The sequence below is a fragment of the Mytilus trossulus genome, chromosome 5 (genome assembly GCF_036588685.1).
Source record: "Mytilus trossulus isolate FHL-02 chromosome 5, PNRI_Mtr1.1.1.hap1, whole genome shotgun sequence".
In the NCBI taxonomy this organism is placed as follows: domain Eukaryota; kingdom Metazoa; phylum Mollusca; class Bivalvia; order Mytilida; family Mytilidae; genus Mytilus; species Mytilus trossulus.
In genome coordinates this window covers 81,500,207-81,527,309 of record NC_086377.1, presented here as the reverse complement: position 1 = coordinate 81,527,309, position 27,103 = coordinate 81,500,207, and the positions used below count along the sequence as shown (strand labels likewise).

General features: G+C 32.2%; 1 protein-coding gene across 1 annotated transcript; it reads left to right on the top strand.

Annotated features, from left to right (window-relative positions):
- On the top strand, nt 1–27,103 carry LOC134718366 (uncharacterized). Its single transcript, XM_063580863.1, has 11 exons — nt 1–160; nt 1,957–2,424; nt 8,915–9,021; nt 11,313–11,766; nt 12,376–13,148; nt 13,721–13,751; nt 15,454–15,725; nt 16,651–16,678; nt 20,418–20,741; nt 21,816–22,106; nt 25,190–27,103. The coding sequence occupies exons 1-11, from the start codon at nt 1–3 to the stop codon at nt 25,522–25,524; spliced, it is 3,243 nt and encodes a 1,080-aa protein (XP_063436933.1). The 3' UTR covers nt 25,525–27,103.

The window sequence follows — 27,103 nt, the reverse complement described above, 5'->3', positions numbered from 1 at the left end:
ATGGTAACTGGCCAATTTTCTGTTGGGAAGTCGACTCTTGTTAAGTTGTTAGCTGGAGAAATTATACCTGATGGTCGACACCCGACTGATGGGATTTCTCTGGTAGAAGGTCGCTGTGGCCTAGATATTCTTACAAAAGAGTGGATTCTTGTTGATCAAGGTGAGAAAGGGTACAAGTACAAACATCTGACCACATTTAAAGAAACTATTGCATGGACTGCGCTATCAGCAGAGATGTTATAGCACTGATTTAGATTAGTTTCACATTGTAGGCATTTTTTTGTGCCTTCTATTCACGCACCATATTAATTCAATATCAAATCTTATTTGTGTATGAAAATTTTAACATCATTACTAATCTCATTAGAAGGATGTTAAGTTTTTATATGTCCGCAAAAAATGAAATGTTTTGGTCGTATATCAGTATATTGGTATCATGTTGGTGTCGTTGTTGTCCGTAGTCGTCGTCGTCCGAAGACATTTGGTTTTCGCACTCTAACTTTAGTAAAAGTAATTAGAAATTTATGAAATTTAAACACAAGGTTGATGACTATGATAAAAGAAAGGTTGGGATTGATTTTTGGTGTTTTGGTCCCAACAGTTTACAAATTAGGGGCCAAAAAATGCCCAAATAAGCATTTATCTAGGTTTTCTCACAATGACTTTAGTATAAGTAAATAGAAATCTATGAAATTTTAACACAAGGTTTATGATCACAAAAGGAAGGTTTGGATTGATTTTGGGAGCAAATTAGGGGCCAAAAGGGTCCAAAGTTAAACTTTGTTTGATTTCATCAAAAAATGAATTATTCGGGTTCTTTGAAATGCCAAATCTAACTGTGTATTCAGATTCTTAATTTTTGGTCCTATTTTCAAATTGGTCTACATTAAGGTCCAAAGGGTTCAAAATTAAACTAAGCTTGATTTTAACAAAAAATGAATTCTTGGGGTCTTTGATATGCTGAATCTAAACATGTACTTAAATTTTTGATTATGGGCCCAGTTTTCAAGTTGGTTCAAACCGGGGTCCAAAATTATTATATTAAGTATTGTGCAATAGCAAGAGATTTTTAAAAGGTACAGTATTGCGCAATAGCAAGAAATTTTCAATTGCACAGTATTGTGCAATAGCAAGAAATGTTCATTGCACAGTATTGCGCAATAGCAAGAAATCTTCAATAGCACAGTATTGTGCAATAGCAAGAAATCTTAAATTGCACAGTATTGCACAACAGCAAAAAATATCTAATTGCCCAATATCTGCAATAGCAACAAATTTTCAATTGCACAGTTTTTATGAAATATTCTTTGAAAATTGAAGTTATCTTTCTTTGTCCAGAATAGTAGTTGTATCAACTTAAATCATTGTTTTATACAATATACAATGAATAGTCACTTTTAGTATCAACTAATAAATTAAAGCAATCTTTACCATTCATAATTGCAAGCACTTTTTTACATTTTGATATTTTATGATGTATTTAAATGAGTAGTTATTGTTGCAAACTCCATTAGAAATTTGAATTGAGATCAGTTTTGGAATAAGGGAAAGGGGGATGTGAAAAAAAATGGGGGGGGGGGCAATTTTTCTCATTTCAGATTTCATAAATAAAAAGAAAATTTTTGTAAACATTTTTTTTGAGAGGATTATATTCAACAGCATAGTGAATTGCTCAAAGGCAAAAAAACAATTTGAAAGTTCATTAGACCACATTCATTCTGTGTCAGAAACCTATGCTGTGTCAACTATTTAATCACAATCCAAATTTAGAGCCAAATCCAGCTTGAATAATGTGTCCATACTTGGTAAAATGTGTTAATAGCATTATATGAATGTTACACCTGATAAGATATGATTCTTATTTTAATTCTGATTTTTCTTACATTCTTCACTTGGTTTTGACAGCCTGCAGCTGATTTGGATTTGATTTGCCTAATGTATTAAATATAATTTCAGACTCTTACAATGCCCTGGATGTTGTGTACCATAAGGTTTTAATGACCTCTCTGGAAGAAGAGGAGGAGAGTGAACTTACCAACAAAGCTTCAGATACAAGCCCAACTGGTTATGCCAAAGCTACACTTTCCTCTTTGCCCTCAGAACAGTCTGCAGCAGCACAATCTCTACCACCTCAGAAATCCTCCACGGTTAAACAGATGGAAAAGAAAATGAGAACAAGAATGACTAAAGAAGAAATAAGAAAGAAAATGGAAAAGGTTCTCAAAAGTGGGAAGTATAAAATGAAAGTTGGACGTCTTATCTTCTGGGATTTTGGTGGACAATATGTTTATCTAACAACACATCAGACCTTCATGACATTCCGGGCATTATTTCTTGTAGTATTTGATGGGAGCAAAAATTTGCATGAACAGGTCCGTGATGTGATGTGTTTTCCAGGGCAGCACATGACGCCAACCCCGGCAGGTAATATGCATGTTATTTACAAACCAATACTGCAAACAGCCCAAACAGAAAAATAAATGAACAAATTGCCTTCAAATCGTATTCAAATCTCTTTCAAATCGTGATTCTGCGATTTGTTAGTACCATTTGCTTGCGATTCATTAAACAAATCATAGACAAATCAGAATTTTCCAAATTCCCTAAATCTGATTTCTATGTGATTTCTTTTATTGTATGATTTGTAAGCCATTTGTTTCTGTTTTTGTGTGATTTCTTAATGATTCGTTTACTTAGAATATCGTATGAAATGATTTGAAAGAGATTTGTTAACTTTGTTAGCTAGAACTGTGTGATTTCGTTATGATTTGTTAACTTTAAATATCATATGAAATGATTTAAAAATGATTTGTTAACTTTCTGAGCTATCTTGGTGTGATTCATTGATGATTTGCTACAATGAATTAAATGTTAATGTATTCCAGTTTTCTTTGTTTATCTATCTCTCTGACTTCCGGTTGAGGTCAAATTCAAATTTCAAATAATGTTCTATATCAACTGAACAAAGAAGGTTGCAATATGAGGAGTTGTATTCAGTCTATTAAAGATGACGGTGGTAAGGAATCTTTATATTTATAATTTCACTTATTTAACTAATACTTATTATTAAAATGTTAACCTTTAAAATTCAGAAACTGTGCATTTCAGTATCTCGTTATAATCATGATAGTCTAGTGCTGTTAGTATTAATTTTTAAAATAAAGATGTGTAAACGATCAAAACATTTCAAGACTAGCTTCCTGAACCAGCAGATCAAATTCACTGGCAACGTTTAATGTTTTAATTGTTGTTTACTGACTAGGTCCCGGGTTAAAATGGACAAAGCCATGTATATTCATGTACTATATATATAGCTAGTATATTGCAATGTAGCAGATTTGGACCAAGACTAAGACCCATCACCTATTCGACATTATTCTACTAAGTACACGTGGTTGCCTATTTCTTTTTCAAATTTCGTTTTAGTCAAATTCGGGTAAAAGTAAGAGAAACTATACAAAGAACAATTTGTCCCTTAACACAACCAAAGATAGTACTCCTTTTTACAATTAGGTGGAGTAGCTGTTAAAGGTAAAATGAAGACACATGAGCTTCAGAGTTTGGGGGTTTCAGGGGCAGAACTTATTTTTGATCTGGATGTTAATTACATAATCTGTAAATTGATGATTGATGCCAATTTATTTACGATTTGCTTGTGATTTGCTAGAGATAGGAATATGATTTACTTCTGATTTGTTAAAGATTTGATAACAATTTCTTAACGATTTGAGAACAATTTGCTTCTGATTTGTAAATGATATCAAAACAATTTGTTTATGATTTGCTTATGATTTGTAAGCAATTTGTTCGTGTTTTGTTATTATGATTCGTTAGCTCATTTGCATGTGAAATTTTATCACTTTCAAATCACAAAGAAATCATACAATTTGTTTATCATTTGTTACTCTAATTTGCTAATGATTTGTAAGCAATTTGTCCGTGATTTGTTATTGTGATTTGTTAGCTCATTTGCATGTGAAATTTTATCACTTTCAAATCACAAAGAAATCATATGATTTGTTTTTCATTTGTTACCATGATTTGTTCCTCAATTTTTTTTGTTTGGGAGAGTTTTCATTTATAACAGCAAGGAGATTATTTAAAATTTTTGAAATTGCATTTTGCAGCATTGATGTGAAGTACATTGTAAGACATAAACATTGCAGTCAACAATCATACAAGATACCAGATGTCACTTTTTGTACGCCAGACAAGTGTTTTGTATACACAAACATGATCAGTTAAATTAGACTCAAACTTAGATGCAAACTCGTTTTGGAAGTTACAGCATGACCAAAACACTAAAAAAAAAGGCTTAATTTTCAAATCAGTCAAAATAACAATAGAAATACATCATGATATATTGTGATAAAGCTTCCTGCAAATTTCTTAAGTATTTTTGTTGTGTGAATTTATTGAAAAAAAGAGCTGATGAACACTAACTACACTGGTGTTATCATTAGGAAAAAATCAGTGTTACACTTATTGACAGACTACACTGGTGTTATCATTAGGAAAAAATCAGTGTTACACTTATTGACAGACTACACTGGTGTTATCATTAGGAAAAAATCAGTGTAACACTTCTTGACAGACTACACTGGTGTTATCATTAGTAATAAATCAGTGTTACACTTATTGACAGACTACACTGGTGTTATCATTAGGAAAAAATCAGTGTAACACTTCTTGACAGACTACACTGGTGTTATCATTAGGAATAAATCAGTGTTACACTTCTTGACAGACTACACTGGTGTTATCATTAGGAATAAATCAGTGTTACACTTCTTGAGAGACTACACTGGTGTTATCATTAGGAATAAATCAGTGTTACACTTCTTGAGAGACTACACTGGTGTAGCACTTATTGACAGACTACACTGTATTTTGGGAAGTATAGTTTTGAACTTGTTCTGGCATAAATTGTGTTAATAGATTTTTGTTATTACTTAAAAAACTATTTTTGTTCAACTTATATTAATAGCTGCACAGCTTAGTCATTTAGACATTTAAAAAAAATGATTTCCCATAGACATTCTGATTCTTTTAAATGAGTGTTAAACCAGAAAATAATTTTACTATAAAAATGTTAACATACTGATTTCTTAAAATATTTAAACAAAAGACAAAACATATAAGTTTTGATGAGAAGGATTTATCACGTTGGGATTTTGAAGGTTTTGCTTTGCTAGAACGAAAACTGAGCACGTTTATATAAACCTGTTTAAAAAGAACATAGCATACGATATAGTGTAGTTTGTCAGTCCATGAATTAACATTTCATGCACACAGTACATTTTTGTTTTATCGGTTCTCATATTAACGCAAGTAATATTTGTTTCTCTTGTTATACCCACCTTTGTTTTGTATTGTTTGTTTATATATAGATTCTTACATTGATACCAGTGGATTATCGGATTTATCCAATCGAGATAGTTAAATTATCAATTTTAAAGTCCAAGCCAACTCGGCGAGGACTTTAAAATTGATAATTTAACTATCGAGATTGGATAAATCCGATAATCCACGAGTAACTATGTAAAAATCTGTTTCTCTAATGATTAAAAAGACATTTTCTTTTTTTGTTAACCGAAAATCCCCTTCGAGTGCCTTTCACATTGCATGAAGTTGTCAATTTCATCAACACCTGTTATCATATTTTGATTCATTCAGTTAGCTAAAAAGGTCATGACCCTTAAAATCATCCAATGATCTTTTAGATCACCAGCAACCACACTTTGATTACATTTTTTTATACAATGGGTTCCGAAAGGGATAAATTTCCATATAGTTAGAGAAATGTAAATATAGTATTCCTTGTTTTACACGTATGTATTGTGTCTGAGTGATCAAACATGTCAAATAAAGTCATATTATATTATTATTAAGGGGGCTCGCGGGTCTTAATCATTTTTTTTATTTAATATAAGATTTCGCTATATTTTTCTATAAATTAACTTTATCTTATACCTAATAGAAAAATGAAATAAAAAAATGGGGTCACCGTTCATTTACGATCACAATCTGCCTTCGAAAAAAGTATACATTTTTGCTAATGTCGTTTTTTTCTGTTGAACTAATAGGAGAAAAAGCGATAATATAGAAATTAAAAAGAACTTAATTACAGAAATGGCTAAAATTTTACAATTATTTAGTTTTTGTACAGCTTTTTCGAAAATAACAATAAAAAATAAAGGTCACTGATAAGTTAAAAAAGATATGTAAATTCTAATGCCAAAAAATGGCATTTTTGCACCAAAGGGAGATAATTTTGAGCTTTTTCAATGATATCTACATTTTAAAAGTCACCTGGGGCCAACTCGTATTGATTTTTTAGAATACTTGTTGTACCATATGATTAAGTAACAACTTCTTAAGGTAATTAATAAAATTTGTAATGAAAAATACACGTTTGATTTTTTTCTGAATTTTTTTTACCCGCGAGCCTCCTTAAGATCAACATTCATCAAATGGAATATATAAGGTTTTTTCAATTTTCAATTTTGATTTATTTCGTTAAAACAAACTAATTTTAAAAATAAATCTTAGGAATTGTGGACTACTTTTCAATAATATAACTTGGTATTAATTGTCTGTTATAAGGTCCGGGAACACAGTTGTCGTCCTTTGATTTCCGTCTTTACTGTGGACAGTGCATCTGTCACCAAGGTCCAGACACTGTTAGATAAGGGGAAGCTAATTCGTATGGAACCAAGGGACAGTGGTCAGTCAATCGCTAGACTTAAATGTCTAATAGGCATAGCTAAAAACAAAATACTAAACTCTGAGGGAAAATCGAACAATAAAACACATCAAACAAATGGACAACAACAAGGAAATTGATGTTTTCATAATTTAATAAAAATCAGTTAATGATGGTAACAAATCAATCAGTAAACAATGCCAATTAACAATAAACTAATTCAAGTACCAGGATATTAAATCCAAAGTAAAAAAAAATTAAAAATTAAAAAAAAATATTCAAAGATACATGTTTGTCTCAACACTACAAAGGCAACTGGTAAACTGATCAACAGTCTTACACATCTAGTACAATACATTTTAGTAGTGCAAGTTAAGGTTTCCGAAAAGATGACTGTTTTTTCCGAAATGTCACAATGTGATTTATACTAAACAACAAATAACTCAATTTGTTTTGACATGTAAATAGTTCTCTCATTAGCAAAAATAGACTTTAATTAACAAAGCCTAATCCTATAATGTTTTGATAACATCTAACACTTTCCAAGTGACATATGCTCATTAATCTGGTCCGCAGTTCCATCTATAGCTTCACACCAAAGGAAGGGGTTGAACCCATCGTCACATTGGCATTATTAATTGGACAAGTCTTAAAAATTCAACGATTCGCTAATAAAATAGACCAATTATCATGATTATAGTGATAGGAAATTGGCCTCCATTGTTAATACCGCGATGCCATCAAATAAAAAAAGTATCTGTTAATTAACCTCATGGTGGTAGCGGAGATAAATGATCAATGAGCGTGTTATCACGTTCTTGACAAAAGGAACCGGTATCTTTTATTTCCTTAGGAACTCCGTCGAGTTATAAATGTGTTAATTTCTCGTTTGATTTCCTATTAATATCTCAAAACAAAATGTCTTGAGCAATCTGTGACATTTGGAGTACTAATGCTACAGCATAGGTAAAATTGATTGAACAAATTAATAAAATTTTTACAAAAGACAAACATTAAATTTTCTTTCTAACGATAAAACATATTTCTTATACAAAATCATACTATTAAAAATATAAGCCAAATAACACGCCATGACATATAACTTGCACATTTTTTTCATACACTGTCCAGATACATTTCTTTTTAGTAATACGTTAAATAGTAGGGGATGAATTTTCATGTACAAAATGTGGGATTTTGTTGGTAAATTAGTGATTTGGTCCATTTTAAAAGGTCAACAATTAGTATATCTGAAGCTGTCAAACAAATTGCAGACTCCCTTAACCTAACTTGTCCATATTTGGAGTTACTAACTGTTAGAGCCAAAGGGTATTTTTAAGATTTTGACATTATTTGTCCAAATGTAGTACACTGCACTTTAAAACTTGTTTAGATAGAGCAAGTGTGTTTTTTTCTTATTTGTTGTCTAAAAGAAATCATTACGGAATAACTGTATTCTTAGCCTTAAATGATAATTGAAAACGAAACACAGTGATAAAAATACATCCCAGGGCTGTTCTTACACAGAACTGACCACTATTTATGTGGTGTGAAATATTATGTTGTATACGACTTAATTGTAAACAGGTCTTTAGAATTGATACCTTTTTATGCCCCAACTACGATAGTAGAGGGGCATCATGTTTTCTGGTCTGTGCGTCCGTCTGTCCGTTCGTTCGTTTGTTCGTCCGTCTGTCCCACTTCAGGTTAAAGTTTTTGGTCAAGGTAGTTTTTGATGAAGTTGAAGTCCAATCAACTTGAAACTTAGTATACATGTTCCCTTTGATAAGATCATTCTAACTTTTATGCCAAATTGGAGAATTCATTCCAATTTCACGGTCCACTAAACATAGGAAATGATAGTGTGAGTGGGGCATCCGTGTACTGTGGACACATTTTTCTTGTTTAATATGCATTCCTTAATCTACGTGTTGATGAAATAGACTGAAGAACAAATACAACAATAATGTTTATACATATACACTGAACATGTTGAAAAAGTTGTCCCTTTTTGATAGAGAATCCAATTTAGAGGAAGACTTTTGTCATCTGTTTGGTTGACAAAGTAATCAGCATTTTTTTTATAACAGGGTAACAACATAAAAGACAATGAAAAACCTAAAGTGTAGGATCACAACTATAAAAAATGCAGAATGTATATACTTTTTTTTTGGTACTTTTAAGACAGATTTTGATTATATTTTGTAGTATTCTTGCAATATTGGGTCAATTCCATCCTGACCTATTGTAAGGTTGTATATGCAGGCATTCCAAAGATCTTGTTTGTTGCAACTCACAAGGACAAAGTACCATTGGTGAGTAATCTTGTGTAAGCTATATGGTAGTAAGTTATTGTCATTTTGAAAACTTAGATAATGTGTACAAATTGCCCCAATTGCTAGCATAAAAACCAGGTTTAATCCTCCATTTTCGACATAAGAAAATGCCTGTACCAAGTCAGTAATATGACATTTGTTATCCATTCGATTGATTGTGTGAGAGTTTGATTTTCCCATTTGATTATTTTGATAACTTTTTTAATTTTCCACGTAGTTCAGTATTCTTTGTGATTTTCTTATAAGAGCCTGTATGATTACGTATAATGATGTCCTGCCCATCTTAACTTGACCAAAATTTTTGTGAAACTACACTTTTAAAAGACGGAATCCTTATTGGTTTGTGGGTAATACACTTAAAATCAGATTACAGGGCCTATAAATAGAGTACAAGACATGAAGAACCACTTCTAGATAAGTAAATGATATTTGGTATGAAATTGTATCAATATTCCATTTGATACATCTCATTTCCATGGAGATAAGTTGGCCCTGCCACTCTTAGTCATGTTGATCAGTTTACATGTTAAATTTTAATTAAATTTAGTTTTATTTCAACAATCAGGTTGTCAATATGAAGCTTAATTATTAAGAATAGTAGTACTGCACAAGATGCAGTTCTCAACACTTAGTATTTCCTTGGTGATGTGTGAGGCCAAAAAGTAAAACAATTGTTGAACAGATGATGAAATAAAACATGATATATAACAAATTAGGACAAGAAATGCATAACGATACATACTTTATTTTAAAAGAAGTTCATTTTTAGTTCACCTGGCCTAAAAGGCCAAGTGAGCTTTTCTCATCACTTGGCGTCCGGTGTCTTCGTACGTTGTCGTCGTCCGTTGTCTGTCGTCATTAACTTTTACAAAATCTTCTCCTCTGAAACTACTGGACCAAATTAAACCAAACTTGGCCACAATCGTCATTGGGGTATCTAGTTTTAAAAATGTGTGGTGACCTGGCCAACCAACCTAGATGGCCGCCAGGGCTTAAAATAGAACATAGGGGTTCATTGTATATTTTGGCTTATAACTCTGAAACAAAAGCATTTAGAGCAAATCTGACATGGTTTAAAGTGTCTATCGGGTCAAAATCTATTTGCCTGATATTTTCAGACAAATCGGACAACCCGTTGTTGGGTTGTTGCCCCCGAAATTAGTAATTTTAAGGAAATTTTGCAGATTTTGGTTATTATCTTGAATATTATTATAGATAGAGATAAACTGTAAACAGCAATAAGGTTAAGCTAAGTAAGATCTACAAATAAGTCAACATGATCAAAATGGTCAGATGACCTCTTAAGGAGTTATTGCCCTTTATAGTCAATTCTTAACAATTTTCATAAATTTTTGTAAATTTTTAGAAAATATTTTCCTCTGTAATTATTCGGCCAAGTTCATTATAAATAGAGATAACTGTAGCAACAAGAATGTTCAGTAAATTAAAACACATCACCATCACAAAAACACAATTTTGTCATGAATTTATCTGTGTCTATTGCATTGTTTAATATGCACATAGAGTCATAGACCAAGGTGAGCGACACAGGCTCTTGAGAGCCCCTAGTTGTTTAACTGCAAATTTGAATAATACAGTTTCCGTATTTTCACGCTAATCCTGAAGTACTCTATACTAAAAGAGGGACAAAATACCAAAGGGACAGTCAAACTCATAAATCTAAAATAAAGTGACAACGCCATGCATGGCTAAAAATGAAAAAAAGATAAACAGACAAACAATTGTACACATGACACAACATAGAAAACTAAAGAATAAACAACACGAACCCCACCAAAAACTAGGGGTGATCTCAGGTGCTCCGGAAGGGTAAGCAGATCCTGCTCCACATGTGGCACCCGTTGTGTTGCTTATGTGATTACAAATCCGGTAAAAAGTCTAATTCGGTAGGTCACATTCATGAAAGGGAAGGGGATTTTAGTTACGACGTAAGGAACATATCCGATTTCATTTGTGAAACGGTTATTCCATACTAAACTATTAATACCTTCTTCTACCTGTTTAAAATGTATTGCCAATCTATTAAAATGTTTCATTTTTTTTACTAGTGGTATCTTTAGAAATAAAGAAGCTAGGTTAAAAGTGTAATAATTGACCTGTAAGAGTATCTACTTTGAATATTTAAGATAAATCTAGTTATTTTCTATTTGGAATGTTCCATCATTGAAGATGCACATACATCATGTTCGCGATACATGCTCTTTACACCCTCAGGTTTATTTATCTGGGACATTTTCATGTTTTAATAGGAGAATGTTGAGACACGACGTGAAGAGCTTTACAGTGGAATTGAGGAGTTGTTTAAAGACCATGAGGGAAAACATCATCTGGTCCTTAGACCTTTAATATTTGTCAATGCCAAAGATAAAGCTGACCCAGAAATAGAGGTTCTGAAGAAAACAATAACAGAACTAACATTCGACCATCCATGCTGGGGTGAAAGGATGCCGAATGCATGTGTTCCACTGGAGCTTGAGATCGCTGAATTGGTTGCAGAAGGGAAACAAATTATGTCTTTGGTTGAAGTTAAAGAATTAAATGCTATCAGCGAGGTGTCTGTCCTGTCTCCTGAGCAGTTGACCGATTTTCTACATTATCAACATTCTCGAGGGAAAATTGTCTATTTTGACACACCACAGCTAAGAGACAATGTTATCATCAGTCCCCTTCTTATGGTGGAAGTTATGAGATCTTTTATTACTGGTGTGTAAATATTTTCATTGAGTAATAATTAAATTGCTGGTAAAAAATCAACATACCAAAATATTGTTTACCAGGCATTTAGAGAACTGGGGACTGTTAACTGATGCCTTTCACTAATCTTTTAAACTTTATAAGAACTTTTTATTATACAATTAGTCAAAATTAATCTTCTCTTTAGGTATTCATAGCGTCACTACTTGTTAAATTATAGCTAATTATTTTATCATGTTGTAAAGTTTTGGAGAGAACAGAGAATGGATGTTTTGATTTACTTTTTGTAAAATTATGCAAAATTTAAAGTTAAAACTGAAACTGATATTTCCTAGTTATTAAGATGTAGGTATTATTATAGAACTACATGTACATGGTTTCTAAATATAGAATATATTAATTGGGGTATGGTCTTCCAAATGAGAAAGGATATTTTGATCATTGAATCCCTTCAATAAAGAAAATTTAATTACTCCTAAAATAGGACATTTTATTAAAGTATTAAGATAATTTTGTTTTCATGTCCTGACCTAGGTGAGCATATTACCGTTTTATATAAATATTTTTTTTACTTTGATTTCAAGTCATAAGATTGATTTTTTTCCTTCATTTTCATAGATGTTGAATTCTGGCCAAAAGAAGATAAAACAAGAAAAACCTTCAAAAAGATGTCTGAAAATGGAATGATACAAAAATTAGACCTCTACCAGATTTGGGAGCAAGAAGAATTTTGTCAGATTTTACCATTTAAAGAGTACATATTTGATATGCTGATACACCTTGATATCGTATCTGAACAGCGTAGATATGATACAAAAACAGGAAGTCGGCTACCAATAGAACACTTCTTTGTACCCTGTATGCTTACCCAAAGAAATGATACAGATTTCTTGACACAAGAATGTACACCAGAGAGGACACTTAGTTTGGCCTTTGTTTTCAAAGGAACCATCATACCTCCAGCCTTACCAAATCGTCTCATATGCGCATGTCTTAGTATGTGGACATTGAAGCAATACCGTGGAAGGAAACTTATGTTTTCTGGGTTTGTTGGGTTATCAGTTGATAAAGAGCATGATATTGTTGTTTGTGTAGAAGGTAACAAGATCTTACTGTACCTAATCCATAAACGCTCCAAGGGCCTGATAGTACCTGAGATAGCCACTAGTGTCAGAGAATGTTTGCATTTAACATTGGAGAGGATTTCAGAATTTTATCAGTCCACTGTCCACGAAAAAGTCCGCAGTCAACTACCATTTCACACTGAGTATTCCTGCTCAAGATTTATCTGTTACTTTCCAGAAGAAAGATTAGCTTTAAAAACTGATGAGTGTGTTTGTAAACATGGTGACGACATTACACTCAACTGGAAGGTTTGGAACCAGGAACAGGTTTGTATACTAGCATTGAATATACAAGTTATTTTGTAATCATTTAATTCCCCCTACCACAATCATGACAATACAGAGATGTAGTTGAAGTTCCCTATTATCTTTCTAATTTTAATGCCAAATTAGAGTTTTGACCCAAATTTCACTGAACACAGAAAATAACATGTGAAGAGACCACAAATGGAAAAGAAAATCTATAATTTTTGGGAAAGCAAACAATTAAAGTAAAATAAGTAAATTAACGATTGGCTAACTTTTAATCCATTTAAATATATGTGTACAATTCGTTTGAAAGGTATGGTTCTTTTCGCTCAAACGGAATTTTAAGACTTTACTTACATTTCACAAGGAAGTTTACCTTATTGAGTTCATTTCAACTCTCTGGTTAATCTGTTTGCAGTTAGCTAATAAGATATTTACAGAAAGATATGTTAATTTTAATCAATCGAATTTGGGTCATACTGTTAATAGTTCAAATTGTTGTGTTTAGTATATGCTTTGTTATAATTAGTGTCTGTGCAGTTTCTTGTGGATGTTGAATTTACAATTATATATTTGTTTTCCTTTAATAGAAACAAAAGCAGTGTGATCCGGATTGTACAGGTATAGTTATGTGTTTTGTATTTAATTTCGTGTTTTGTTATTGAAAGAATAATACCAGTTAATTATGAATTGACATTAGGTCTCAGTCCTTAACTGACTGAACTAATTAAACCATGAAGGTGTCAACCCCTAGGATACCTTAGTTGTATATAACATATGAGAATTATTGGATTTTAATGCTCTTGGGTTTCGTAATAAACTTCTTTTACTATTTAACTCTTGATTCCATTAGACACTGAATTATTCCAAGTTCGATTACCCATTCACAGGTCAGTTACATCTTTTCATTAAACAGTGAGTTGTTTTTTTTATTACAAAAATAGGGGAATGATAGAAACAAAGTTCTTTTTTTTTCGTCATCAAAAATCGAATTTGTGAAGAACTTCCTACTATGATCCCAAACAAAAATAAGATGACTCTAACTGCTCATATGATCTTAAAAAGAAATACACTGAACATAACAAACATTCTGAAAATATACATTGAGACTATGCCCTCAGAGGCTAAATATGGCAAGGAATCAATAACACTTATATTTGAACAGACTATCGGGTGTCCAATTGGTTCTTGTTATGCATCATTGGAAACTCATGGATGCATAATACATTAGAGGGAAATTGAATGAAAGTTGTTTTCTCGTTAAAAAAAAGTCGTATATATGAACTTAATATCTGCTTTAAATTAGAGACAATTGCTGATTACTGGTGTTGAACTTTTGGAAAATCTCTGTAGCTTAAAGTGGAACAATACCAAATGTCAAAAAAGAAAGAATTACCTACTGTGCTTACATAATCCACCAATCAAGTGGGCATTCAGTTAAAATTTCACAATAAAATAAGAAGCTATCCGTAAGTTACAGTTCAGAAGACGTAACTTAATATGCAATTACATAAACACAAGTCTTCTATTGGTTTTTGTATCACAGACACATCATGCATTTCAAACAATTTCTAAAGGCAACTTAAACTTTGTAATTTGAGAAAGATTAATAGTACATGATCCAGGAATGTCGGAGAGATGTTCCATTAAATATCATGTGGAGCGGGCTTAGTATACAGCGTTCTATTACAATTTGTGAAAAGTTGCGTTATTCAGTATACGTATAAAATTTGCATCTACTTTCATTTTATATCAAACTCAGTTTTTATGAATAATGTAAATAAATAAGTCGTATACTGAGAAGATCATTTGACTGCTAGATACAAATTATTGGCAATATAAAAAAGAAGATGTAGTATGATTGCTAATGAGACATCTATCCACAAAAGACCAAAATGACACAGACATGAACAACTATAGGTCACCGTACGGCCTTCAACAATGAGCAAAGCCCATACCGCATAGTCAGCTATAAAAGGCCCCGATAAGACGATGCAAAACAATTCAAACAAGAAAACAAACGGCCTTATTTATGTAAGAAAATGAACGAAAAACAAATATGTAACACATAAACAAACGACAACCACAAGTTTTTCAATTATCTATATTTGGATTTCTCATCAAATTTTGTCAATATAATGCGGCTGTTAACAACTGTCAATTAAATGGGAGATTTATATTGCTATAAAAACAGGTTTAACCATTTTCTTAGGATATATGATAGTTATCCTTGTATCAATATGTTATATGTTGTTAAAGCTGTATGTTGATGTAATGTGTTTGTAAAAAGTTATCATATATATTTCTTATATATGAATTTAAGGTTTGAGTGAAGATGCATTATCTCAGTTTCCTAATAACATAGAGTTACTTCGTCTGTCTGTTAATTGTGAGACACGCATGATACATGATTTAGCTCTTCATCTTGAATTGGAAGAAACAGAATGGAGTGATAAGGTAGAGAATTACCCAAGAAATACACAAATGGTCAAGTTTTTAACACTTATTGATTTGAGAGAGAACAATGGAATACGTTTTGGAGATTTGGCCAAAGGCTTAACCGAAATGAAGTTAACAATGCATACCTTATGTATGGTAAGCTATGTATGATACTGATAAATTATTCGTTTTCTGCATCTCTTTTTCTTCTGTTTTTTTTTCTTACCCTCCAACTCGACCCATTTTCTGAATGCTATAGATATATTTTTTAGATGAAGTGAACTCCTTTAATTAGATAATTATCTTGTATTAAAGGATATATTTCATTACATTACATTGTGTAGATAAAGTTGTTGATTGATAAGTTGCAGATCTATATTAGTTTGTGACAAATGAAAGAAATAATATTTGGATTTATTAATTATATTTGATTAAAATTTGAAAAAAGATATACATTGCGTAACATCATATCTAATTTAAGTGGGTAAATCATATCTAATTTTACAGAACTGTTTGTTTTATCAGTTAAAAAATTTCTGTTCAACGTGTTCCATGAACCAGTAATGATAAAAATAAAGTATATGGATTCTGTTCAATTAATTTTAGTCATTAGTTTTCAAAATTTCTTTACAACTATTTTGTTTAAGTCATGTGTGTTATGAAAGTAGATGTCAAAGTTTTTATGTGGTATTTTATTTTTGTTGTGTGTGTTAATGTTTAATTTTTACATGATCCTGTTTGGGGTTCAGATTTACAAACATCATTTTCCTTATTAGTTAGATACTAATCTGTTTTAAATATTCAATCACAATCCAAATTCAGAGCTGTTTTGAGCTTAAATGTTGTGTCCATACTTGCTCAACTGTTCGACCTCTGTAGGAAAATCCGGTTTTCTGTCACTCTGAAAGCCTTTTGTCTCAGCATATTGTTTAAGTATGATTTCTGGTTTAGAAGGGGGTATGATTCATTCCTTTAGCTCGTCTGTTGACAATAGTCTAATATAAACATTGTGTAACATTTGAAAAAGCTTTTGCTGCTTATTCATTGAAACAATTTAATGTCTGATATTAATCGTTTACAGATGCGGAGGAGAAAACAAGTGATGTCTAGTAAGTTATTAGAACTATGAAGATATTTACATAAATCCGGCTTCTTTCACTCAATCATGATTATTAGTACTTTTATTGTCCCCTCTCTAAACAGATTTGAAGAAGATATTTAGTGGTTTGTCTGTGAGATTGTCAAACATCTGGAAGTCATAGATCACTCATCATTTGATGCAATATGTTAAATGAGGAAAGTTCACACATATATACAATTGCCTTAACCTTTGTTTTACACATGCATGGTTTTGATTAAGTTTTGTGTTTTTGTTTACAAAGTTCTGTACGTTCAATTGTATTTATACATCCCTCACATTGAAATGTTTCACTTTGAGTGTTCCTGATGATGGTACACCTAGAGTTAGTTTCTGACGTTTCCTGGATTTTCTAACATAGTAAGTTTAACTGCGTCACATGCATATGTTGTTAATCAACATATTAAGTTTGACTGCGTAACGTGCATTTGTTGCTAATCAACATATTAAGCTTAACTGCGTAACGTGCATTTGTTGTTAATCAACATATTAAGTTTAACTGCGTAATGAACTTGATTGTGAGCACTTATTGTTTTGATTATATGCTGTGTGTATTAATTGTTATGATTGTATGCTGTTTGTATTAATTGTTATGATTTTATGCTGTTTGTATTATTTGCACCATTTTTCATTTATGGTCCATAATATTTTTCCAAACACATGAAAACGGTACAATTATAATTTAAATTTGTACCAAAGAAGAAATTCAATTCTTTCGAGTGATACATGTGATACTTCAATTTTCCTTTTACTTTGGTCCTGCAACTCTTCTAAGTTGAAAAGCTACTTACGAGTCTATGTAGTCAATAGCGTGTATGTTGCACTAAAATATAAGCCTTGTACCCTTGATCAATTGTTACCACCATTTGGTCAATGACATTGTTTGTACACATTTTGTTTCCAATGGCATGATAGTGCCACAAATCCCCCGGTGGTCAGCACTGTGTTGACATGTACTATATTTTATACAGTTATGTATATGTAAAATTATTGATATATTGTGTAATCAATGCTATTTGTTCATAGACTTGCTTTTGCCTTCCAACTATTTTAATACAGTGTCTTTGCAGCATTTTATATTGATGAGAAACGTGTAACCCTGTGTTTGTTTTTAGCTCACCTGGCCCAAAGGGCCAAGTGAGCTTTTCTCATCACTTGGCGTCCGTCGTCGTCCGTCGTCGTCCTTGCGACCGGCGTTAACTTTTACAAAAATCTTCTCCTCTGAAACTACTAGGCCAAATTTAACCAAACTTAGCCACAATCATCATTGGGGTATCTAGTTTAAAAATTGTGTCCGGTGACCCCGCCAACTAACCATGATGGCCGCCATGGCTATAAATAGAACATAGGGGTAAAATGCAGTTTTTGGCTTATAACTCAAAAACCAAAGCATTTAGGGCAAATCTGACATTGGGTAAAATTGTTAATCAGGTGAAGATCTATCTGCCCTGAAATTTTCAGATGAATTGGACAACCTGTTTTGGGTTGCGGCCCCTGAATTGGTAATTTTAAGGAAATTTTGCTGTTTTTGGTTATTATATTGAAAATTATTATATATATAGGTAAACTGTGAACAGCAATAATGTTCAGCAAGGTCAGATTTACAAATAAGTCAACATGACCAAAATGGTCAGTTGACCTCTTTAGGAGTTATTGCCCTTTAAAGTCAATTTTTAACCATTTTTCGTAAATTTTATCTATCTTTTACTAAAATCTTCTTCTCTGAAACTGCTGTGCCAAATTGATCCAAACTTGGCCACAATCATCTTTGGGGTTTCTTGTTTAAAAAATGTGTCCGGTGACCTGGCCATCAAACCAAGATGGCCGCCATGGCTAAAAATAGAACATAAGGGTAAAATGCAGTTTTTGGCTTATAACTCAAAAACCAAATAATTTAGAGAAAATCTTACATGAAGTAAAATTGTTAATCAGGTCAAGATCTATCTGCCCTGAAATTTTCAGATGAATTGGACAACCTGTTTTTGGGTTGCGGCCCCTGAATTGGTAATTTTAAGGAAATTTTGCTGTTTTTGGTTATTATATTGAATATTATTATAGATATAGGTAAACTGTAAACAGCAATAATGTTCAGCAAAGTAAGATCTACAAATAAGTCAACATGAACGAAATGATCAATTGACCCCTGTAGGAGTTATTGACCTTTGTAGTCAATTTTCAATCTGCTTCCTTTGTTTAATATTCACATAGACCAAGGTGAGCCACACAGGCTCTTTAGAGCCTCTAGTTTATACATATGAAGGCTAGCTCAGGACTAAATATGTTCCCTTAAAACCCTCAGAGAAGTCATTTTTATGCCCCGTCTACGATAGTAGTAGGGGCATTATGTTTTCTGGTCTGTGCGTCCGTTCGTCCGTCTGTCTGTTTGTCCGTCTGTCCCATGTCAGGTTAAAGTTTTTGGTCGAGGTAGTTTTTGATTAAGTTGAAGTCCAATCAACTTCAAACTTAGTAAACATGTTCCCTATGATATGATCTTTCTAATTTAATTGCCAAATTAGACTTTTGACCCCAATTTCACGGTCCACTGAACATAGAAAATGATAGTGCAAATTTCAGGTTAAAGTTTTTGGTCAAGGTAGTTTTTGATGAAGTTGAAGTCTAATCAACTTCAAACTTAGTACACATGTTCCCTATGATATGATCTTTCTAATTTAATTGCCAAATTATACTTTTGACCCCAATTTCACGGTCCACTGAACATAGAAAATGATAGTGCAAGTTTCAGGTTAAAGTTTTTGGTCAAGGTAGCTTTTGATGAAGTTGAAGTCCAATCAACTTCAAACTTAGTACACATGTTCCCTATGGTTGATCTTTCTAATTTAATTGCCAAATTAGACTTTCGACCCCAATTTCACGGTCCACTGAACATTGAAAATGATAGTGCAAGTTTCAGGTTAAAGTTTTTGGTCAAGGTAGTTTTTGATGAAGTTGAAGTCCAATCAACTTCAAACTTAGTACACATGTTCCCTATGGTTGATCTTTCTAATTTAATTGCCAAATTAGACTTTTGACCCCAATTTCATGGTCCACTGAACATAGAAAAGGATAGTGCAAGTTTCAGGTTAAAGTTTTTGGTCAAGGTAGTTTTTGATTCCCTATGGTTGATCTTTCTAATTTAATTGTCAAATTAGACTTTTGACCCCAATTTCACGGTCCACTGAACATAGAAAAGGATAGTGCAAGTTTCAGGTGAAAGTTTTTGGTCAAGGTAGTTTTTGATGAAGTTGAAGTCCAATTAACTTCAAACTTAGTACACATGTTCCCTACGATATGATCTTTCTAATTTAATTGCCAAATTAGACTTTTGACCCCAATTTCACGGTCCACTGGACATAGAAAATGATTATGCAAGTGGGGCATCCGTGTACTATGGACACATTCTTGTTTAAACCTTTTTGCAATTTTTAACCCAACTGTAAATAGGTCAAAGAAAAGATCGAATTCATTTTCATATTTTGTTTAGATTGTTTCTAAATCAGGAAGGTCACACGTATGATGTAATAAAATTACTAGATGCATTATATTTAAATATATATGTGTCTTGTGCTGAAAAGGCCAGCAGCATTGTTACATCATAAAACAGAGTAGTTTTTAGTAGTTCCAGTGTTCGGAAGTATTTCATAGAAAGAATTCCTCCCAATGTTTACCTTATTTCTATTTTTGGAAGCATAATACATATGTTTTTCATACAGATATTCCAGACGATATCTTAGATTCAATTCCTACAGATGAAATATTAGATAACATATCACCACAGATTGGTAAAATGGTCTTTCAACTAGGAACAGAACTTGGATTGTCCATAGCAGATTTAGAGAATATAGACAAATGTAATTGTGACTTGACTGCCCAGAGTAAGGAAGTCTTATTTACTTGGAGGAGAGACAAACTAGTACGACCTACAATACGTGTCCTTGAACAAGCTTTGGTAAATAGTAGAAAAGGTGCACGGTGTTTAGAGGAGGTTGTAAAGAATGTTGATCCGAAAACACTGAGAGCTGTAGAAACAGTAACAGGTAATACTATTTCAAAGTGGGTAATTTTTTTATGTCTGTAAGTCTTTTGAATAATAGAAAGTATTTTAAACTATACGATCCATCAAACATAAAATATTTATCGTACTAGCTTTGAAAAAAAAAAGTTTATATTATCTTACCTCAAGTAAATTAATAACAATTATTGTTTGTATTTTTTTCGTATATCTACTTACATAAAAAACCCACAGTAAAACAGAAAACATTTGAACTCATTACAAAACTGAAAAGCTGCTAGAATCGGTACAGGCTGTTTAGCCTGTGAAATATTCATTAGTATCATTAATTAGCATTGATCATAATTGTTCATTTGCCATACACTTTTTCAAATGTCTCTGAATCTACAAGATAAAATTTATGGAAATTCACAAACTATGAATATTTGCTTTGTATGCATCAGTCTCTTCGCCTTTCAAAAAAATATGCAGACAGTGCCCTTGTTAACACAAATAAACTCATCATAGATACCAGGACTAAATTTTGTATATACGCTCGATTCCAAAAAAGTTTTAAAAAAAAGCCAAATAAAGTACAAAGTTAAAGAGCATTGAGATCCAAAATTCCTAAAAGTGTTGCCAAATACAGCTAAGGTAATCTATGCATGAGGTAGAAAAGCCTTATTATTTAAAAAAATTCAAAATTTTGTAAACAGTTAATTTATAAATATAACAATATCAATGATAATTCATGTCAGCACAAAAAGTGCTGACTACTGGGCTTATGATACCCTCGGGGAAATAAATCTCCACCACCAGTGGCATCGACACAGTGGTTGTAAATAAACTCATCATAGATACCAGGACTAAATTTTGTATATACGCCAGACGCGCGTTTCGTCTACAAAAGACTCATCAGTGACGCTCGAATCCAAAAAAGTTATAAAAAAAAGCCAATATCCGTCTTATCTGTTGGTTGCATAATAAAATAAGAGAACATTTTAATGTAAAGATACAGTTTTAAGGAATCTATATCCTTTTTTTCTCTAACATTGCATATCATGTGTGAAAAAAGTTATACACTAATGATTTAATGAATAATAAATCTTTTTGATTACAGATAGAATCAAAGATAATGAATATAGAATCATACATAACATACAAACCAGCCAAATTTTAGACCATATGATGACACATCTGGTGATATCAGCAGACGACAGACTTGATATTGAACATTATCCTCGACATGATGATCAGAACAAAGCATTGCTGGATATTGTGATTAAAAGGAGAGAACCTGCTTACAGTGTGTTTGTTGATGGATTACGTAATTATGGATACGAAGATATCGCTGATGATTTAAAATGTGATTTCAGTCCAAGTCCAACATTAGTATCTGCTGAAAATGAAGGTATGGCTAAAGGGGTCATAAACACAAGCAACGAATGTTTATACTGAAACATAAAATATTTTGGTACCTCTGCGCATGTTAGTGTAATACACGACACAGAGTGTATTTGATTTGATATAATACTTTATAGATGCAAAAAGGTTCCTCGGATGGGTTTGATTTCTTTTGGATTGATTCATTTTGAAACAATAGAAAATCAAAATTCACCGCATGATGCGAAAATCAATATCACTGCATATATATGAGAAATAAATTGTTCGTCAATAGTTTCCCCATTAAGGTAAACACATCTACACTGCATCAAGAATAAACTTTATATATACAATAGCTGGGTATTGATAAACTTTATATATACAATAGCTGGGTATTAATAAACTGTATATATACAATAGCTGGTTATTAATAAACTTTATAAATACAATAGCTGGGTATTAATAAACTTTATATATACAATAGTTGAGTATTAATAAACTTTATATATACAATAGCTGTGTATTAATAAACTTTATATATACAATAGCTGGGTATTAATAAACTGTATATATACAATAGCTGTGTATTAATACACCTTATATATACAATAGCTGGGTATTAATAAACTTTATATATACAATAGCTGGGTATTAATAAACTTGATATATACAATAGTTGTGTATTAATAAACTTTATATATACAACAGCTGTGTATTAATAAACTTTATATATACAATAGCTGGGTATTAATAAACTTTATATATACAATAGCTGTGTATTAATACACTTTATATATACAATAGCTGGGTATTAATAAACTTTATACATACAATAGTTGTGTATTTGCATGTATTAATAAACTGTATACAATAGCTGTGTATTAAAGAATTGGTATTAATAAAACATTTGAACTTTCAAACCAGCTATGGACTAATACGTATCAAGTAAGTAAAATTAAAGAAAATAATGCATTAAAATAGTTATTATGTAAAATTAAAGCCATCTCTGTTTATACATTAAACATCTCTATCCGTATCAACTCGTTTGATAGATAATATAATGCCTAAATTATCCATTAGTTGCTGACAAAAAAAGGCAATAAAAGTTGAAGTTCTTGGTATTACCTGTAATTCTTTATTCAATAGTTATACAGCTTATAGAGAAAAAAAAATGTTTATTGACGAATGATAATTATGAAGTATTGTTGACTGTGTGTATGCCCAAATCATGAGCATAATGTGATTTCGGTCTGTTTTTCCGTTCGTTCTTACGTCTGTTCGTTTGTCTGTACATTTCTCCGTCAGGTCATCCGTCTGTTCATTTGTCTGTACATTCCTCCCTCCGGACATCCGTCTGTTCATTTGTCTGTACATTTCTCCCTCCGGCCGTCCGTCTCTTCATTTGTCTGTACATTTCTCCCTCCGGCCGTCCGTCTGTTCGTTTGTCTGTACATTTCTCCATCAGGTCGTCCGTCTTTTCGTTTGTCTGTACATTTCTCCCTCCAGTCGTCCGTCTTTTTGTTTGTCTGTACATTTCTCCCTCCGGCCGTCCGTCTGTTCGTTTGTCTGTACATTTCTCCAGCAGGTCGTCCGTCTCTCGTTCCCGGTTCAGATTAAACTGGGTTAAGATAGTGTTTGTTGAAGTTGAAATCCAATTAATTTCAAACGAAGTACATGTTCCGGATGATATTATAGTTTGTATTTAATTCCAAATTATTTTTTTACCCCAAGTTCACTGTTCACTTAACATAGAGAATAATAATCCAAGTGGAGCATACGTGTATAATGGACACATACTTGTTTCTCTCTCATATTTTCATGTATTTGAAATAAATCAATAAAACACATTTATAGCGAACAAATGGTTATTGTTGGAATTTTTCTTTGTATAGAATAATGGAAGTAGATTCTTAATACTAATGGTATCGAAGAGTTGATAATTATTATAGGCCACTTGTCTAAATATCACATGTTAAGAAAGTAGGTGAGATAAATTCGTTACATATTGTGCTAGTGTCCTAATACAATATATATGGGGTCAATAAATTCCATATGGGGTTTCGCTCTCACCCCATATGGAATTTACTGACCCCATATATATCGTATAAGGTCACTAGCACACTATGTAACTAATAATATATCCTCCTCATAACTTTATTGGAGCAGTTTAAGGGTAGGAGCACACGTCTGGATATGAAGTTTATATAATGATAATTGGGAAGTTTAAATCGACCTGTTTCTCAAAAATTTTAGTGTGAAGTTGACCATTGTCAATCATTTGTAATAATATTGAGGAAAAGATTAAGATATGAAGTAGTCCTTCTAATGCCAGTAGTATTCTTAATTTCAACTTCACTGGGATATATCAGATGTAAGTACTGGCTGAATATAGGTTATTCAGTGATAGGACATCATCAGTATATCTGAAAGTAAAATTAAAGAAATTTGCAAGGTGATTTTCTTATTGTCTTTTAGAAGATTCAAAATTAATTCTGCTTTATACGAGTACAAAAACTAATTGGCCAGTAAGGGTGCACAATTAGTACCCATTGGAATACCGACTTTCTGTTGAATTATCATTTTCCAAACTCAACAAATATATTGTCGATCAAAAAGTCAATCATTTTGGTAGTATCATTTTCGGTATATTTTCTGGTAGAATCAGTACGGTTCTTTACAAAATAAGAATAATTATAACCAAAAACAAGAAATTTGTATCTACGATTCCAATTTTTATATACAAAAAGCTCTGATTAATGAGATGGCGAAGTCGATCTATCAATTGACCATGGCAAATAGCAGTATTAAGCGTAGAACAATGAAAAGTCTTAATGTTGCTACAGAATTTCAGAGATTGTGATCCGAGATTAAGCAGTAGATCTTTAGAATTGTTGAGAATCTGATTAACACCATGGGTAGAATATATCTCATCACAATATGTGTTAAGGCCATATTTTACTGTAGAAGGAATAGTATAACTGGGGTAAATTTTCTGCTTTTTCTTTGATGTTGATGCAAAAAGGTAGGACACATTTGTGTTTTGTAAAATTTCATCATTCTATCATTCTATAGCACTTAAGAAAATAAAATCTCTCTTTTTATATTTTGTAGGCTTTTCAGCTTGGAATGTTCCATTGTATAAAGTTCGTCTACAAAAGAATTACGTTAAGGTTATCACTGATATACAACATGAAAGCATAGTAGATCATCTAATATCAAGAGAGGTAGTGTCAGTTGATGATGGGAAGAAGATAGAATCTGGTAAAACACCACAGGAAAAGAACAGGAATTTGATGGACATGCTTTTGCGTAAAAATGAACAGGCATTTAATGAATTTCTCAAAGCCCTTCGAAAAGACTCAATTTATGCATACCTAGCAGAGCAAATAGAAAAGACAGAAGTTACTAGCACAGATATGGCAACCCTTCATAAATGCTTGAAATAATTAAATGTAATTTCTTTCAGAAAAAAAACAGCTAGGAAAACCATCATTTAACTATCAATAGAAGGAGGTATTGTCAATCCAATGCATCACGATTTTGTCACTTAAATGATCCACTGTAAATTCAGAAATTATTGCGTGCATTTATTATTGTCTTTTTATACGACCGCAAAAATTGAAAAAATTTTGGTCGTATATTGGTATCACGTTGGCATCGTCGTCCGTCGGCGTCCAAGACTTTTGGTTTTCGCACTATAACTTTAGTATAAGTAAATAGAAATCTATAAAATTTAAACACAAGGTTTATGACCATAAAAGGAAGGTTGGGATTGATTTTGGAAGTTTTGGTCCCATTATTTTAGGAATTAGGGGCCAAAAAGGGGCCAAATAAGCATTTTCTTGGTTTTCGCACTATAACTTTAGTTTAAGTAAATAGAAATCTATAAAATGTTGACACAAGGTTTATGACCACAAAAGGAAGGTTGGGATTGATATTGGGAGGATTGGTCCCAACAGTTTAGGAATAAGGGGCAAAAAAATGGCCCAAAAAGGCATTATTATTGGTTTTCGCACAATAACTTTAGTATAAGTAAATAGAAGTCAATGAAATTTAAACACAAGGTTTATGACCATAAAAGGAAGGTTGGGATTGATTTTGGGAGTTGAGGTCCCAACAGTTTAGGAATTAGGGGCCGAAAAGGGGCCCAAATTAAACTTTGTTTGATTTCATCAAAAAATGAATAATTGGGGTTCTTTGATATGCCTAACTGTGAATGTAGATTCTTAATTTTTGGTCCCGTTTTCAAATTGGTCTACATTAAGGTTCAAACGGTCCAAAATTAAACTAAGTTTGATTTTAACAAAAATTGAATTCTTGGAGTTCTTTGATATGCTGAATCTAAAACATGTACTTAGAATTTTTATTATGGGCCCAGTTTTCAAGTTGGTCCAAATCGTGGTCCAAAATTAAACTTTGTTTGATTTCAACAAAAATTGAATCCTTGGGGTTCTTTGATATGCTGAATCTAAACATGTACTTAGAATTTTTATAATGGGCCCAGTTTTCAAGTTGGTCCAAATTGTGGTCCGAAATTAAACTTTGTTTGATATCAACAAAAATTGAATCCTTGTGGTTCTTTAATATGCTGAATCTTAACATGTATTTAGATTTTTGATTATTGATTTTTGGACCCAGTTATCAAATTTCTCCACATTGAGGTCAAAAGGGTCCAAAATTAAACTTATTTGAGTTCATAAAAAATTGAATATATGGGGTTCTTTGATTTGCTGAATCTAACCATGTATTTAGATTTTGGATATTGGACCATAATAGGTAAATGTCCAATTTAAAATTTGTAAGTTCTTAGGCCACATTCATTCTGTGTCAGAAACCTATGCTGTGTCAAATATTTAATCACAATCCAAATTCAGAGCTGTATCAAGCTTGAATGTTGTATCCATACTTGCCCGAACTGTTCAGGGTTCGACCTCTGCGGTCGTATCAAGCGGCGCCCCGCGGAGCATTTTATTTTTAAATGGACAAAAATGAGATATTAATTATTGCGATGTCAGGAAAATCTTT

Coding starts and splice junctions, on each gene's coding strand:
- LOC134718366 (XM_063580863.1), top strand. CDS start 1: ATGGTAACTGGCCAATTTTCTGTTGGGAAGTCGACTCTTGTTAAGTTG. Junction 15,726..16,650: donor CAATGCATACCTTATGTATG/GTAAGCTATGTA, acceptor AATCGTTTACAG/ATGCGGAGGAGAAAACAAGT. Junction 16,679..20,417: donor GAGAAAACAAGTGATGTCTA/GTAAGTTATTAG, acceptor TTTTTCATACAG/ATATTCCAGACGATATCTTA.